At 43.0% G+C, this 17,787-nt stretch overlaps 1 protein-coding gene across 1 annotated transcript in view; it reads right to left on the bottom strand.

Moving 5' to 3' along the window:
* The window catches only part of dock9b (dedicator of cytokinesis 9b), a 41,649-nt gene that overhangs the window by 17,778 nt on the left and 6,084 nt on the right, over positions 1–17,787 (bottom strand). The window contains 32 exon segments of the mRNA XM_029445301.1: positions 167–297; positions 454–565; positions 918–1,025; positions 1,160–1,338; positions 1,434–1,545; positions 1,669–1,752; positions 1,929–2,075; positions 2,169–2,240; positions 2,512–2,637; positions 2,742–2,811; positions 3,177–3,292; positions 3,454–3,543; positions 3,627–3,713; positions 4,647–4,765; positions 4,940–5,051; positions 5,375–5,467; positions 5,808–5,873; positions 6,461–6,648; positions 6,750–6,829; positions 6,922–7,044; positions 7,625–7,707; positions 7,817–8,152; positions 8,817–8,957; positions 9,056–9,130; positions 9,914–9,969; positions 10,318–10,492; positions 11,004–11,036; positions 11,038–11,139; positions 11,883–11,978; positions 12,471–12,540; positions 13,767–13,849; positions 15,791–15,880. Coding sequence (XP_029301161.1) covers positions 167–297; positions 454–565; positions 918–1,025; positions 1,160–1,338; positions 1,434–1,545; positions 1,669–1,752; positions 1,929–2,075; positions 2,169–2,240; positions 2,512–2,637; positions 2,742–2,811; positions 3,177–3,292; positions 3,454–3,543; positions 3,627–3,713; positions 4,647–4,765; positions 4,940–5,051; positions 5,375–5,467; positions 5,808–5,873; positions 6,461–6,648; positions 6,750–6,829; positions 6,922–7,044; positions 7,625–7,707; positions 7,817–8,152; positions 8,817–8,957; positions 9,056–9,130; positions 9,914–9,969; positions 10,318–10,492; positions 11,004–11,036; positions 11,038–11,139; positions 11,883–11,978; positions 12,471–12,540; positions 13,767–13,849; positions 15,791–15,880 — 3,555 coding nt within the window.

The raw sequence follows: 17,787 nt of genomic DNA, 5'->3' as shown, positions 1-17,787 counted from the left end.
GGAAGTACCTCATACAACCCCCATTTAAAACATCCGAACTGTCCCTTTAACACTCTCTTTGACACTGGCTTTACTTTCATTACACTTGGTCTCTCACACCAGGTTGTATCACAGAGCAAATATTGCAAATTAAGCAGCCGCTGGTCTTATTTAAGTATTGGTGTACCTTCTCCAGGGAGTTGGTCTTGTCACTGCTCTTGTCCAGCAGGCTGTTTCCAGAGTCTGTGGAGACCAGAGAGCCTCTGGAGTCTGCATGGTGAACTGAGCTGACGTTGGGAGTCGAACTGTGAGGCGACGCTGCAGGGATGGAGCAGAAAAATTAAAAACTACTACGTTGTTGTTGGTCCAAAATTGAAAATAAGTTTCAGAAAGTAATAACCCAGGTACAGTAGATCTTCAATGAAACGTATCCATCATAGTTATCAAAGGTAAGATAGTGGCGTGAGGATTCACCTGTTCCAGAGATGACTCCAAACACATCTTTGTGGAGAGCGTTTTCTATGCAGCTCCCAGGTTTCTGAGGGGTCACCATGGAGTTGGGTACCAGAGAGTCCTCCCTGGTATTCTGGGACAGAAAGCAACAAAGTGAGCAGGTTTAGCTCGACAACTGGAAACACACTAAAAGTCTGTTATTTTTATATACATATATATATACACACATATATACATAGTATATGTACGATGTGTTAAGTGTGCATGGAGAAATTAAAACTTTTTTCACCTGTTGTTAAGTCATAACCACAGCAGAGGAAACAATATATATAAACTTAGAAAATAGATCACCCGATTTGTTTTGTCACTTGCATCTAAGGGCTTCCATAGAAACACTTATATGGCCTTGAAATCTTCAAGAGTGACATGTTAAGCCATGTCTACAATCTGCTATTCACTTTCCCACCACTAGGTGTCAGGCTTACATTGTGGTTGCTGAGGGGGACTGACTCCTTAATGTCCAGTCTGTAGACGTTCTCCTGGAGCAGACCAAACAAAGGGAGGTAGAGAGTGGCAAGTCTGGCCTGCTGGCTCTGCAATGACACAGGAAGTGCTCATCAGTCATAGCGTCAAAAACTGTGACCCAAAACCCCCAAATTCTGCCAGATAAAATAATCTTTGGGTGTAGCAAATCAGAGCAAAGATGGCGGACAGCTCTGAAACTCACTTTAGTAGCATAGCGGTCGTCAAACGTGTGTTTGATCATCAGCCCTTTGAGCACCTGGATGGCGATCTGACGTGTCTCTCGAAATTCCTGAAGAGCTCCGCCCACCTCCCTCAGCAGCAGCCCCACCAGGAAGTGGTTTCGACAGAAGTCGTCAGTCAGAGAGAAGTCCAGCTGAAGATCTGTAGCAGGCATCAATCAACAGAAATGACATTCAAATGAAACAGAACCGCAGAATACAAACTGCTCCACTTGAAAGTGACATTTACTCGTTTACCTTGGAACCTTTGAATTCTGCCTTTTCCAAAGGGCATGGGCAGATTAAGAGGGACAAAGTGCTCATGGTTGCACACAACCCGCAGGAACTCAAATTTGAATTCATACAAAGTCTGGAAGGAATACAAGAGAAAATACATTTTTAGGGAAGTGTGTATGGCTTTAAATGAACTGTATCTTTATGTTTAATGACGTAAATAAAAGCATTGAAGACGCTCGCAGAAGAGCCTCCTAACCTTGGGGTCCCCTGGCATAAAACAGTTCATGTAGTTGTTGATCTGCTTGAAAACGAAGCCTCTGTCCATGAAGGTGAAGCAGCGCTGAGTGAAAAGGTTAGTGAAACATTATTAATCTGATTTCTGTCTGTAAGAAACCGAATCGTTGTTCTAAATCATGCTGTGAGGAAGATTTATACTTATTAGTACAGTCCTTGACATTTTCATATCTACTCTAAACCAAAGGGCAATTTTTTTAACTCATCTACATGAATGCCAACCTTGATAAAAACTGCCAGGCTGTGATTGGCATTGCGAGCAGCGTCCAGGTTGTCCTTGTATTTCTGGGTGATGTGTGGCATCAGCATGTTCACCAGAGTCTCCACTGCATGGTAGAAGGATGCTGAAAAACGTTGGTTCCTGGAGAGCTGGACAAAATAAAAAAAAAAGAGGGAAAGGATTTCTAAGTTTATTTGGAAAAGGGGTTAGAGAAAAGAAGAGAAGACTAAAACAAGACCTACCTTTACTTTCCCGCCCTCTATGAGATAGTGAGCCATTGATTTCACCAGAGCTTCGAAGAAGTACCACGAGTACTGCAACACAAACACAGAGTCACTGCGAGGAAAACTACTCCGCTAAATGTAATATACAAAAGACACTTCAGTTACAGCTAAAGCGAGACATGCTATACCAGATACAAGCTAGCTAGGGAACTAGCCACAGCTAGCCTTAGCGCAAGCTACACTGACTTACTGAGTTTTCCCTAGTTTTTATCTGTAATTGAAAATATGTGTGTTTAAGTATCATATATGGTCTATGCTAATGATTTTCTGAGGGTGTAAAACATGTAGTTATAGTTATTACCTTCAGCAGCTTGTTGCTGGTCAGGAAGTCTGTGGACGGCTTGAGAATGGCCGTCATGGCTTTAGCCAGCTCCTCGTGAACTGTTTTTACATTGGTGGAGGAATACGGCTCCGGCTTAAACACAAACTGAGAGTAGAGAGAGGGGGGGGGGGAATCAGGACCGCAGGAATATACAAATATATAGTCTGCAAGCATATCGTCAATATAAATATAGTGAGAAAAGACCTCACCTTGATATAAGATCTCAAGTAATGTTCAAGCCCTTCTTCATGGCACTGAGCTACAACATGGACCATCACCCTGAAGAGAAAAAGATAATTACTTAGACATTTAAAAGAATAAGGAACCAGGAGGCGAAGCTCGCAAGAAAACCAAAGATGGGGATTACATTTATTCATCTTAAGGCACTATCGCCTCATTTACACACTGCCTACAGAGCTTCAAAGACTCCTCACACACACACACCTGAGATATAAGGCACACATGGAGGTTGCAAGCCATAGGTGGGTGTCTAATGAGGAAAAGAGAAGCAGGGAAATGCACTTTGGAGCGAGAACCAGATGAAAGTGCTGCTATTATCATATTCTACAGAGGAAGTTTTGTTAAAGGACCCCTAAGATATTGCAGATATCGTCTTTGTGAGAGTGTGTGTTTGTGTGGCTTGCCTGGTCATGTTTACAGCCACATCCTCGTGTGTGGCTCTGGTGAGGACGCAGAACAGCTGGTTGAGGATGGTGGGCAGAAAGTTGACCATCACATGACCCTCCATCGCATGGAGACTCTAAGAGGGAAGGGAGGATGTAAAAAAAATACAAATATTGAATGAATGTCGACTCTTGTCATGTTGCCTTAAATACTAGATTACACGATTGTATTTGATGAGGCATGAACAGCAGGGCGTGTTCTCGTGTTTTCTTTGGGCCCTTAGAAAGCCAAGAATACCTTCAGGTATTTAACCAGCTCCCCCTCTGAAGCTTGTTCTGACATCTCCATGATTTGACAGTGGTGGAAGAAGTTGTGCAAGTGCTGATCCTAAAGGAAACATAATGTATTATTTGATTACACATATAGACGATGTGTTTATCGACGAGCCGGGGATATAAACGTGCATTTACCTGAGTGTAAACTGTGGAAACAAGATGAGTGGAGACTTTGAACAGCGGTTTTCCTCCGTCTACCCATTTGATCTCCGAGCCAGAGTGCTGCAATGACAAGAGGCCAGCATTGACTGCACGGATTTATAAGAGCATTGACATAATCAGTGGCGGCTTTCTTGTAAAAGAAGAAGACGAGCTGTTTTGCCACATGGCAGCGGTGTACTACACCATTGACAGAATAAAGCTTTTTTTCAAACTAGGGTTTTGTGTTTATTTTTTTAGTTTATAGGCCCGATGTGGCTCATTTTGAGAAAAGTGCCTCTTCAATTTGAAATGAGTAAAAAGCATGAGGCGCAATAAACTTTTGTTTCATAGGTTTACCTTTTTTTTCCATTTGCCTTCATTATGGGGGAGACATTGCAGATGAAAATCAAGTAAATGGATGAAAAATATTTCAATCACCTGCATTATAAATGTTCAACATGTGCTTTCACATAGTGACATGTTATTAAATACAAAAATAAATGTGTGAATAATACAGAAAAGGAATGTAAACCTGGGAGAACATAAGCACATTGGTGAGCTTTGCCCCAGGAAAAACCTTCAAATAAAAATGTTCCAACCTCCTATGATCCTGATTATAATTGGATATTATTTAGTCATAATTTCTCTCTTTTTGTGTTTATTTGTGTTACTTTGAGACACTTTTCTGTCCATATTAACAGGACATTGATTGTTACATTTGAATGCTGATTGGATTTCACAGGCATGTTGGACCTCTGCAGGCTCCCACTCACAGCTAATGAGATCTTTATCCATTATACTATACTATGAGGTAATGTGAGGAATCCCATCTTAGAAAACATTCTGGAAATGTGCTTGAGGGGAACAAGTAAAGTCTTCACATCCAAACAGCAGATTGCAACAAACAAGAAGACCAGCAATTATACATTCCTAGAGGGACCTTCAGTGCATGCCACTTTCACACATATCTCATGCAAAATGTATCAGAAGTTGAGAACAATCATTTTTTCTCACCTTGTTGACACCGTCCTGGGAGCCGAGGTACCCGGCGGGCAGATTGGCGGCGACTGGCAGCAGCTGTTCATTCATGATGACTCTCCCATCCCTGAGCAGAGGCAGCCATGCTGAACCCACTGTGTGTAAAGCAGGTACAGCTACGTGTTTGTAAAGCAGTGGCAACAGTACGAAGATCACCATTTCAAATATCTATCACAAGTATGTCAGTATTCTTCAGCGCGCCAGATATTTAAATGAATTCATTGTATTGTTTTTGTTAAAATACCCGCCGGTGTTTTTATTCAGCCTACCTGGAGCCTCCACCAGGTCTTTCTTCTTGCTGTTGCTGTCACAGCTAACATGATAGAAGGTGAAGAGGAGGTGATGCTTCTCATGCAGCTGAGTAGGCAGCTCTATCTTTATCTGAAGGCGAGAGAAACAGATTCCTAGGGATCGTTCCCAAATACAGAGGGAGCTTTGTAAAGGAAAATGAAAGTGAACAATGCCTGCGGAGCATTTCCAGTGAGGATTCAATGTTGAATTGAAATGTGCTCAAACAATATGAGAGGAGGTGAGAGGTACCTCTTTACTTTAAAACACACTGCTTTCAAAAGATATCCGACTTTGAGCATATGTCATGGAGCATATCAGACTTTCTCCATTGATGGTTTTATCCATTAACAAACACATTACAGAATGCATTATATTATTACAAGTGGTGGTGAATAACATGAGCACAGGCATACCTCATCATAGAACTCAGGGTTCTGCTGATGGTGCAGGACGGTTGCATACGCCTGCTTGGTGAACAGAGGACCTCCTGGATGACTGTAGATGCACTGCAGTAGGAGATAATGAAAAGGGACAAAGAGAGAGATGAGTGCATGTTAACATTTAATATGCCAGTTGTTGGTTTGGCTACGAAGTCCAAATTCAAGACTAACAAGTCCACAGTCTAAACCGGTCTGAAGTCAAAATGAAAGTTAAGACCAAGTTGAGTCCCTAAAAAAGACACAAAGGTCCCTAGTCAAGACCTACAGGTCTGTTGCAAGTCCTTTTTGTCGAGTCAAAAGTCATCAGACTTGAGTCCACACATCTTGCCACTTTAGACTCAGCGGGGGCGGTATGCTGAGAGCTGACCTGAGAACTGATACACATTACATTTTCTGATACACACACCTTCACCGGCTGGGCTTCATCCTCATCAGAATCCTTGAATTCAATGCAAACTGCAATATTCCTCGCCTAGAGAGGGAAGACGATACAAAAAAACTATTTAAGAAATCAGACGGATAATAAAAAGCGAGAACCAGTTCCAAGATATCCCTGTTGGCCTGGAGCCAACGTTTGCCAGACGCTTTCTCCACTCTGCCTCTCTTTCAGATGCCCATTAGTGTCTTTAAAGAGACGGAAAATACTTCAGGCAAAGGATTGCCAGCTCTCGTTTAAAATAAAAAAAAGGACAGATGGGGTGAGAAGGCAGGTTGGTTTCCTATATGGGAGCTGACCTAGCGAAAATAGCAACCCTGCATTAATGTATTAATCAGAAGCTGCTGCTCTGCGTAAGGATAATTCAATCCAGCTCTGCTGCTTGGCTGAACGCGCCTGAAGCAGTTGCCAGTTGTCTCGTAGGCTAAACGGGAACATAATACGATGATGGTAAGAGAATGCTAGCCAAGCAAAAGCATTGCTTTCCAAAAAGGATAAGTCAAATGTTTTTGGAATCATTTTATGTTGCATGTAAAGGGCACAACACTGATTGTGCAGATCGTGTCAGCAGCAAGAGAAAAGCTCGTGTTCCCTGTATTGCTACGCATCCACACTGCGCTTACCTTAGCGAAGGATTTCTGCCCATCATATTTGAGGTTTCTTGGGTACACGTAGAGGTGGTTTTTATAGATGGTGAATGGTTGGGAGCACTTAGCGATGCAGGGTACAAACTCCTCCACCTCCAGGAGAGCGCTGCCAGGCCCGTTGCCTTCAAAGCTCCTCACAGGGATGTAGGAGGAAGTGACACAGTCTGCAGGCAAGAAACGAGACGGGTCACTGGGTTCATCGTTTCAGTCTGATAATTAGAAGTAGACAATTAAAAGTGATTTTGTAAATATTTGGAGGGTTTACTGGTTACATCCGGGGCCACGCTGTCAATCGTTACATCTAAGTTCCCTAAGAGCACAGGGAGTTTGGCCATTTTCTCTGGTCTGTTGGGAAAACAAATATAGAAACAGCACTTAGAAAACATGCATCAGAACCCGTTGTAGTGATATCTTTAAGAGAGGAGGAACAAGCATACTTTCTGAAGTCAGTTAGCAGTTTGAACATGTCCTCGTCTGACAGCTTGCTGCTGTCCTGTCTGTAAAGAGCTGAGAAGCGAGAGCTTTTGTCCAAAGTTCCTGATGCATCTTTGAACACAGGCCTGCGGAGACAGAGAAACATTTCAGTTCTACACTAGTGCTTTAAAGATGTGCGTCTCCCAGCAGGCTGATTTTCATTTGACAGTTTATATGCAGCATCCTAAATCTGTATCACTCTGTGGTATTATGGCACAAGAGAATAAGTCCCTTTGATTTTGGAGGTTTTTCCCTCAACTGCAAGAAATCAGTAATAGTACATTGCCGCATTTCCACTGCACGGTACAGCATCGCTCTACTCAACTCAAGTTTCTTGGTTTTCCTTTGGAAAAATGTGTGGATAGTACCTGGTACTTTTTATGTCAATTGCCAATTTAAAAAAATGGTAGCTCGCAAATCTACACTTTTGTACAATTGACAATCTACACCCGTTCCTCGGTTTGATTGCAGATGGAAGGATCCAGTAGAGAAAAGGAACTGTTGCCAAAAGTAAGTTAAGTGAGGTGAAGTCGAGCCGAACCATGCAGTGGAAAAGAGGCAATAGACTCTATTTCTGGGTTCAACACAAGCGCCATAAGGACTGCCTGCTGGTGGAGCTTCCCTCATTTTCGTTCGTTCATGCTGCAGCAGGATTACGCTTCGTACCTTGCAGCCCAGGCAAAAGGCATCCTGTACTGGCCCAGTCTGCTGCAGGCTGTCTTAGCATTCTTCAGAACCTTTTGAGCCATCTACAGCCAGGAGAGAAAAACAGGGGATTCATTTGACTAATTGATCATTCCAGATGACTGGAGCATACTGTCATTTACTGCCACATCCTTGCAAAGTCTGTCTTCGCACCTTGGCTGAGTCTGAGCTCTTCATGTAGGGTTCAGTGCAGTGGGTGATCCCCCCCTGCAGGACCTTCTCAATCCTGGCCACTAGGAAGATCTCTGGATGGGGGCACGTGACTGAGAACACGCCCTGTCTGGGGTACTGGAGAGAACCCACTGGGAGCTCATTGGTCTGCCTCAGGGGACCATCGCCACTGCCATTGATGTGCACGTCTTGTCTGCTACTAGATCCTGATGTCATCAGTCGGACCAAAGGGTGGTTGAGATCCACGTGGAAGTCGGCCGAGATCTTTCTGCTGTTCTGAACGTCGAAGAGGGACAGGACCACGTAGAAAGGCTCCACCTGTGATGGAAGAGAATGAAGGAAAACATTTGTGTGAAGGAAGTTGGAAGATGAGAGACAGAAAGAGTCGAGGAAAGGAAAAAAGGCAGTAACAGCTCGAGAGGAAACCCATCCTTCCTAATGCACTTCTCATTTTCCATCAAGTCAAAATGAACCATTGATGTAATTCATCTTCCCATTCACTCTTTCCACCGTGCATTTCCATTACATAAACTGTGTGTGTGTGTGTGTGTGTGTGTGTGTGTGTGTGTGTGTGTGTGTGTGTGTATTCCGAGTAGCAGAGCTAATAGCTGTGGTTTCCCTGCTGAGTGCAGAAGGAGTCCTCCTCCTACAGAGACAGAGACCTTGGAGAGTGACGGCAGGAAACCAGCCTCAGACTGGTGCTAATGCATGGTGGGAGGCCCAGGCTGGTTGCCATGGTAGCGGCTGTTCCATCGTGCCAACAACACCAATTTTGACAGAGGCCAAGTGGGCCATCTGAACTGTCTGTGATCTTCTTAGCTGATTTAGACCTCGGCCTCATTTGCTAAAGGACATTTCCCGGAATTATCCTGGAAGCGTTTTTTCATACTTGCAAATACATTTGTGCGATCATAGAAGTGTGATTTCTAGGTCAACTGAAAGACAAACTATATTCGACTGCTTGTTTTTCATTGAAACATACATTAGTTGTCGGCCCCTCTTCGTTCTCTGCAACGCAGCCCTGCAGGTTGAAGGACAGGTCGTGACAGCTGACCAGGACTCTCTTCCCGAACTTCTCTTCAAACTGCCGCACGTCTGGCTCAATGCCAGAGAAGTCCAGCTTCTGTAGAGACCAAGAGATGACGTCAAACGGCTTAAACTGGCACAGCAGAAATGCAGAGAAATGCACAGGGCTACGTAGTCAGCGATTATCTTCATCACCTGTGTGTCAGGGTCCAAAGTGAAGAGTTTCAGGCGAGCTTCACTCCTCATTTTGGACTCGATATCTCGGGCAGTCTGGTAAACAAAGCAAAAAGGGTGCTTTAACTTCAACAACAGATTCATATCCACAGAGGAAATGATCATGCTGTCCATATCAGAGCCCTGGTTTGGATTATACAGTATCAAACTGAAAGTAGGAGTGAACAATGTAAGAAGGAAATACAAGGACAGTGTTTATATTCAGTGTGGTCAGTGCACATTCACATCCATCTTTGTAAAGTACAAGTCTGCTGCCATTGTCTTGCGATGCCCTTCTTATCTTCGACAGATTTCTATTTTGTTTTTTAAACTGTAAATGATCATTTATGTACCTCATCTGGACAATGAAAAGTCTCATTCGCAAGAATTTGTAAAAGTCGATGATAAATGACGGAAAATCAAAACAATGAGCCGAAAGACGCTAAAACAGCCGAACTGGGCGACCCCTTTCATATTACACGTGCTCATTTGATCCGTTTTTTTATATAAAAATATTGATTAGTGCAGCTTTAACTCTATATGTTGACTTGGCACAGCAAATCACAAACTACTGCCTTTAAACGTTTTCAGACGGCCCCGCTCCACTCCTGTTTAGCGCCAGCGTCGACCTCATCCGGCCCCTGCATTTGGAGACCATACATATTACACCAGATGTTTGCATTGTTAGCACCAACAGGAAACCTGGTTACAGCTGTTTAGCCATTCCAATCAGCAAAAGCAGAGCAGCTATAGTTCAGACGACTTCCAAGTGAGGTGATATGTCACCTCGACAGTGTGCGGTGATGTAACAGGTTAATACAGATGGAAAAAACAGGCTACCTGAAAGCTGTCTTGAAAGTTTCCAGAGGAGAGTTCGGATTTTCCATGCTCCTCGTCTGTTGGAGATATCAACATGAGCTGTGTTAGCTGAAGCATTTATATAACAACATAATGATGTGTTGTTCTCTGCCACTCTAGGAGGAGGAAAGGAGAATGAAAAGACATTGATAATAAAGTTGTTTATCAGGCATGTATGATTTTCATAAGGAAACATCCGGGAGGGGAATGATTCCATAGGGTACCGGGGAATTGATGAACCCTGCAGGTGCAGCAAACATCAAAAGAAACAAACACTGTGAGGCAGGCAAATAAACACACCCAGAAATAATTAAGTCGCTAAGACAGACAAACAAGATGTCAAAGAAATATCATTTTTAAAAAATAAAAAAAGCACAAAAACGCACCGTCATGCAGGTCTCCGTTCCTCTTCTCCTGCATGGCCTGTTCGAAGCTGCTGTGCAGAATCTTGTTGAGGGTGCTGATCCACTCGTCCATCTCTGCTTCGCTGTCTGCAGCCAGCAGGAACGTGCTCTTATCCTGCATCTTCAGCTCAAAGGCGAAGCGACGCACTTTGCTGTTCTGGAAGAAGACACATGCAAACATTGATTACATACAGTCCATAAGTCCAAACGTTTTTATTACATTCCAGCCTTTTAGAGGCCCATTTTCTACAAGAAGCTTTACCCTAGTGCCTCCCTAGAGACATTTATGGCTTTTAAATTATTAATTTTCTTATCATTTTTGGCTGTCATAAAGCATATGGCATATATTTTGACAAGCGTGTATGTTTTTATTTTGAAAACTGAACCTCAGCTCCTATAGTATTATAGTCTATGAAAATCTAAATCTGAAAAAGAAATTGGTCTCATGATCAGGATTGATTATTATTATTATGGTTGTTTTAGTAAGGGAATATTGTTTTCTGAGGTTTTTTGTTATCTTACACTACAGAAAAAAAACATTTTTGGCCTCCTAGGACATCAGAGCAACTTCTCTAAAGCGAGGCACAGGGGATAAAGAATTCTTTAATTGTTCTGAATTCCTATTGTGGGCAATGGTTTTAAAAGCCCCAGTGCATACGATCCTTTACCTGAACAACCCCCATGCATGAGTCAAGGAAGATAGGTTCCTTTGGGTTCCTTGGAGGTGTTCTCGTCCTTGTAGAAGTTGAGGTTGTAGGATCCGTCTCCCAGCTGGGCCAGATGGAAGTACCTCCTCTTGAAGGACTGGAGGATGAAAACAGAGGACGTTAACGTCCCAAATGGCCTCTTTCTCTCTAAAAATACCACAAGGGTGGAGACGGGGCCTGGGAAAGCTCAACTTATGGGCGACTGTAAACAACGAGCAGAGAGGAAAAGACAAATGGACATTGATAACATGATGTCCTATAATGAGGTTAGGTGTACTTATGACAGATAAGGGAACACGTTTCCAAACTCAATACAACACTTACTAAAAGTTTCCTATATGAAGATGTTTTCCAGAACAACACCATTTTATCAAAAGGGAAGTAGACCTAGTTTCACACACAATGCAGATGCTAAGAAGTCTTCACTGAGGAAAGGTCACTTGATGAGAAGGATAGATGATCGCTAGATGATCAAAAGGAGCAGCGATACGTTCTCCTTGGTGTAAACCTTGCAGATTGTTTTGTATGAGCTCTTGAGGCCGTAATTATGTGAAATTAATGAATATTTATTACAAAGCTTGGTTAGTTTGTTACTTTTAATGCCTTAAAGGGATGTTTTTCAAACCCAACCCTGATGACTTGGGTTATCTTTTCAGACTGTTACGCAACATGTTTTCACAGTCTTAGTAGTACCGAGTAACTTCATGTGTTAAATCAGTTTCGTCACACGGCCTAACAACTGTGTACTCGCATGAGAAGCACTATCGATATCAAATACCCTGCAGTCACCACTAACAACATGAGAAGGGGCTGTGAAAGGCTGCTGAAGCTGTCACCCACCCGCATCGTAACACTGATGGCACTGTTCATGTTGCCTTTGTACAGCCAGCCGTGTTTAGACACTCCTCCCTTCTGAGATCCGAGGGAGGCCGAGTCCTGCAAGAGATATAAAGAGCACACACTACTAATGTGTTCTACCATTAAAGGAAAAATAAACAGATATTAAATTCACGTCTCCTCCGTTAATGGACAAAACGGGGGGAGAGGCCTGCAGTGACTCTCTGTTCAGTCTTTCATTAAGAGCAACATTTAGATCCACACTTGATTTAAGTCAAGGCCTGAAGCGAGTTCATTACTGGGATTATTGTGCCTTTAAAATGCTACAAATGTCAGGAAGATGTGGGCTCCTCTGGGAAACAGCCAGGGGCCGGGAACATGACACTAAACATCCAAAGGTTGGCTTGTAAATAAAGGAGTGAAATTAAATAAATGAAAACAACACTGTGCCATAAATTCAATATAATGTTTGTGCTCTATTGCATTTCCTTTCTAATCAAGTTTCTGTGTGAACAAGGTTTGGTGAGGCGTAGAGAAACGTTTAGCTTATAAACAAAGAGGGGAAATAAAGTTTGGGGTTGGTCGACTCACCTCATCTTTTTCCACGTCTTCATCCACCTCAAACAGGTGAGCCGCCAGTTTCTCAGGTCTCGACACCTTACTGAAAGTATCGAGAGAACATAACTCATTTCCATAAAACTCCTGATTCTCTGGACATCTGGACATGTTTAAGAATGATCACACAACAGCAATAACAGAATTTAAGGGACAGTTCATTTTGTGCAGAAGGATTTTAAAATCTGATTTGTATTTGAGCAAAAAATATCAGGACAGGGGTGATAAAGGTCAAAGTTCTAGGATCGAGGCAGCTGCTTTCTGGACCAAATGAACCCCCCATGTGGTTTAAAGGTAAGAAAGGGATAAGAAATACACGTATGTTTCAGAATCCAAACAGTGAGAATGGATTTTTCTTTCTTTCTTCAGTGCTACTGAGAAACGCTCAGAGATTTACAGGATGTAGCCCAAGTACTGCAGCTGCTTCTCTAAGTGCAGCTCAAACCCCAGACGGACCGTTTGCCTTTCGACCTTTACAAGACCCAGCCTGCTCGGGGGAACTACTAGCATAAACAGTGTCAAGGTCAAGGCCAGGGTTTGTCTAGTTTCTACTCTACAATGTTTAAACATGACACGCAACATCTGTAAAGCACATTCCTGTCCTGAAGGAAAGTGCCTCGACCAAGGACACATACGCTGATGCATTGTGGAATGTCCCTTGAGATTGAATGATATCAATCAGCAGCAGTCCCAGAATAGCTTTGCTTATCCTTGCTAGGAAAACATAGGAAGCCCTCTATTGTTGTTGTGGCGCTCGGAACCTCCAAGACACAGATTTCCGTGTTTCTCGAGTTCTGGCTAAAACATTCACTGGGCTGTAAACACAGGGGCAGTGTCACTGAACAAAATAAGATTTACAAAATCCCATGGAGGGCTTTTGCAGCATTTGCGCCGGACAAAGCAGACTGTTAGCAGAGCAGCACATGCATTCATGGATATAAAGCTATGGAGAAAACAACAAACACGTTCTAAATTAACCCTTTGTGCAATTGACTATCATGCAAATGTGCTTATCTGTCAAACAATAGCAGTGTGCTTAATGTTAGAGCTTTGTAGGAAGTAAAGAAGCTTTTATTTTAGAGCTAGTATGGGTCAAGAATTTAAAAACATACATTTCCCATAATGCAACTCCACATCCCCAGTTTGTAACAGTCTTTCTGTTAAAAAGGCTGAACCTGCAGCACACACACACACACACACACACACACACACACACACACACACACACACACACACACACACACACACACACACACACACACACACACTCACTTTGGGAGCTGGCGGAAGTCTCCAGAATACTCCTCGTACTTGTAATTGACCACATGCCAGTCGGACTTGTAGGTTTTGATGCACTGCAGAGACGGAGAGTAAAGACATATTAAGTTGTACATTTGTAGTAAGAATGGACTCAGATGGACTGTTGCTTTGAAAGCACACTTGTAGACTTGAAGGAGCTTAATCAGATGCAAGTGAGACATACTGAGACCACTAAAATGCATTACATCCAGCTAAAGGTCAGTGTAAATAATAAATGTTTCAAGGATAGGACGTGAAAAATCACAACAAATAGTGACAAAGCAATAAGCTCACAGGTGAAATGGAGATTAAGTAAGCTAAGTAAGTGATTTACTGTCCCCTACGAAACAAGCACACCCAGGATTTTTTCACTAAAGTGAGGGAACTTGCAGCCCAGGATCTACGTTAAATAAATCACTGTTTCACAAAGTGGTATAAATATTTTCTTATGTTATGTCTTTATGCCTGCATGATGGATGTCTCACTACAAATGATTATATTAGAAGTTCCTCAACAGAAAGGTAATAATAATCAATGAAAATAGGAATCAAACTTCAACCAGATCAAGCAAAAAGCCCTTAGAAAGAGCGTTCGGGGGGGGGGGGGGGGGGTAACAGACAAACTATGCTTACTCTATAGTCTATTTAAAGATCAGGTTGCCACTTTACTCCTGCTTCGGGCCCCCAAAACTCCAGGGCCAGCCCTGCTGACCAGCGCATGTCGAGATCACCTCACCTTCCCTAGAGAACCATCCCGTCCGGATGGGACTTTCCTGTTTTCTTTTGCAATTCAGACCCGTGCAATGAGATGTTGTAACATAATAATTATTCTCATTTTTATAACAAACTTCTCTGGAAGTTTGCAGTCAACATGTTTTTGAGGGATTGTGTTTTTCAATTCTTTTATTTATTCCTAAAGCCACCTACTGTTTATATTTTGACACCACCACACACAAAAACAAGCCCCTGTGGCATCACATGGTCCGTGATATCTATTACCTCTGCCAAGGAGGGTGGAAAAACTACTGGTCCCATTTTCATAAAACTTGGTGGAAGGTCATAGCATGGGCCAGGGAAGAAAGTGTTGACACATACTTCAAGGCTCACCTGATCCCACTGCTCTTTGTTGCACTAAGAGAAACACTGAGCAAGAGGCCTACAACACATCATCTTTGTAGCGTCCATGTTGTTTCCACATTACGACTTTAAGCTCATGAACACACCCAAGTCGGAAGAACGGCTTCCCAACTCGGGAAAGACCATCCGAGGTCTGTGCTCTCCGGGTGACATTCTAGTCCAATGTGTGTTCATTAATTCTGCAAATTATTTCAAATACACATGTTGACTGAGGCAAGGGGTCACTAAAAAGTGGAAAAATAAATTCAGAGAACAGCACATCTGTATGAGGCCTCACAGCGACTCCAGATGTAGTTATGATGTAACTCCTGGCTGCAGCCATGGGGGACTATCCCCTATCAGGCTCTATCAGGCGGCACCCCAACCGACCCCAGCACACTGAAACAACATGACGTGAACCACCACTGAACTGTGGACTCCATCTGTGGCCGATCCTCCGCACTCACAAGACACGTGAGGGCGGAGGACATAAATTGAAGTTCGTTTAAAGGCTAACAGCAACATTTCAGTGCATCAGTTTTATCTTGTCTCTAAATCATGCGAACACTTTTCTATTTCGCTAGCTTCCTCTGAAATCTAATCCGCTCTGCTTAATCCATACACCATAAACAAATCAGGATTCATGTCTGAACTTATGAGCTCCAGTATCTGATGGGTCTCCGGGCTGTGAGAGCCAGTGGCATTATCTGGACAGAGGTGAAGCACCTGTGTTTGGGTGAAAGGAGAGAAAACATGGCTGTGCTCCAAACCAAAGGATAGAGCAGGGCTTCAGTCACGACAGAGAGGGTTGAGGCTTTGGCCGAGACCGAGGGATAAAGAATGGACAAAGCAGGCTTACGTCCAGGTATGTATTAGTTTTACCTCTTGGACAAACAGCGAGTTAGCTTCTTTCTCGGCAGTCTCTGGCACGGTGGAGAACAGAGTCCTGCCCTGGCGCCTCAGGGTGGAGATCTGAGGAGAGAAAGGGAAGGCAGGCATGAAAACAGACCGACACAAGACACTGGCACAACATCCATCCTGATGCGGTTTTTATACGACAGGGTCAATTAATTTCCCGCTTTGGGTGTATGTTTGGTGTTGTTTTTACTGCTCCTCATGATTATGTGAATTCTATTTGTACTTTTCTTCAAAGGACGGCGACAGACCAGCCTCCTGAAGCTGGTGGAGCTCAGTGATCTGCTCAACACTTCAGCAGAGGGTTGCTACTTGCTATGCCTCTCTGATCCCTTCTCATTTATCCAGATGGTCAAATCATATCAGATTGTTGTTGCTCTGATTGCAAAAGCTCACATTTAAAGGAATAGTTTGACATTTTGGGAAATCTGCTTTATTGCTGAGAGTTAACAACAAAAGGATGTAAAACCCTGTCAAAAATACCTACGTACATGAGGACTAGGCCTTAGATGAGAAGATAATTACCTCATATCTGTCAGCTAAATATGACGCTAGCAAGTTAGCTTAGCTTAGCATGCAGGTTTTCCACTCATTGTCATATTCAAGGATAATAAATCTTGTCTAATCATGTTATTGCTCATCAACTTTAACTATTCTTTCAAACAAAGTTGAGATTAAAGGAGATGTTACTTTTGTTTCTTGAGTTGCTCAAAGGAAAAACAAAACCATTACCGGAGAGAATGTTCTGCAGCCTTTATTTTCCCAGTCCTAATTATTCATCCTGCTGGCCTTATTAGACAGATACAGCCAGAGAGAGGAGAGCGAAGATACATAACTGAGGAGCAAAAGGCGCCTCGGGCGTCAAAACTGTTGGGCTGGCTAGCCTTGCTCCCACTTCTGCTTTTCTCCTCAACCCACAGAGTTGAGTAGGAACCAGTGGCACAATGACCTAGTTTGGTCATACGTCTCCTATTCTTACACTGGCAGGCATATACAGTTATTGAGCCTCTGCCCTCCTTTGTCCCGTTCACTTGTGCAATAGCCATCAAAGACTTGTCAGTAGCCAAAAGAGAGCTAAGTTAATTTAGTGCAGAGATATGTCAAAACATCTGCAGGGAGGAAAATAATGCTCACTCAGGCCGACAACGCAGGGGTTTGGCTACAGAAGCTATTTGCATTTGCAGTAACTGCATTTTTATGCTTTTGTTGTTGCTGTATCAAAGCAACAAAAGAAACTACCACATTAAAAGAATAATTTGACATTTATTTGCTTTCTTACCGTGAGATAGGTGATAAAAATTAATACAACTCTCCTATCTGTCTGATAAATATAAAGCTGGAGCTAGCAGGTTAGCTTAGCTTAGCTTAGCATAAAGACTGGGAGCAGGGGTGAATCAGCTAGCCTGGCTCTGTGTCTTGCTTGTTTAATCCATACAAAAGCCTAAATGTAAACGCAACATGGATTAAAGGAGACATAACAGGGTTTATTTTATACATTTGTATAGATCCAGGCGAGCTGTTTCCTCCTGCCTCCAGAACAACCTCGGCTGGTTGCTCCTGGCTCCAACATCACAGTCAGTGTACAGACTCGAGGCAAGAAAAAGGATGAGTGGGGGCTAAGGGGCTGCATTTGGTGATCATAAAAACTCAAGGGTGAGTAGATAATGGCTCATTTTTAATTTTGGGGTGAATGACCAATTAGCATACTGCAGTATAGCACAGTATGACACTTCAGTTGTACTCACACGAGGGTAATAGCCTATCTCCCAGTATGTACTTTTTCCAATTCACTGAAAACAAACCATTGAACACACACACAGCCCGTCTGTTTGATCAGTCACTCAGGGGAGACTTTGACCAAAGCTCCGCCCTGTCGATCAACTGTCAGCGAGAACTGCTGGCTGCCAATTAACAGCATTCCTTTCCCAGTCATTAAACCAGGGCTTTGATGGCTTCCACTGGGC

This window comes from Cottoperca gobio, chromosome 2, assembly GCF_900634415.1.
Source record: "Cottoperca gobio chromosome 2, fCotGob3.1, whole genome shotgun sequence".
Lineage (NCBI taxonomy): Eukaryota > Metazoa > Chordata > Actinopteri > Perciformes > Bovichtidae > Cottoperca > Cottoperca gobio.
The sequence above is the reverse complement of the archived record's forward strand: the minus strand, read 5'-3'. Positions and strand labels throughout refer to the sequence as shown.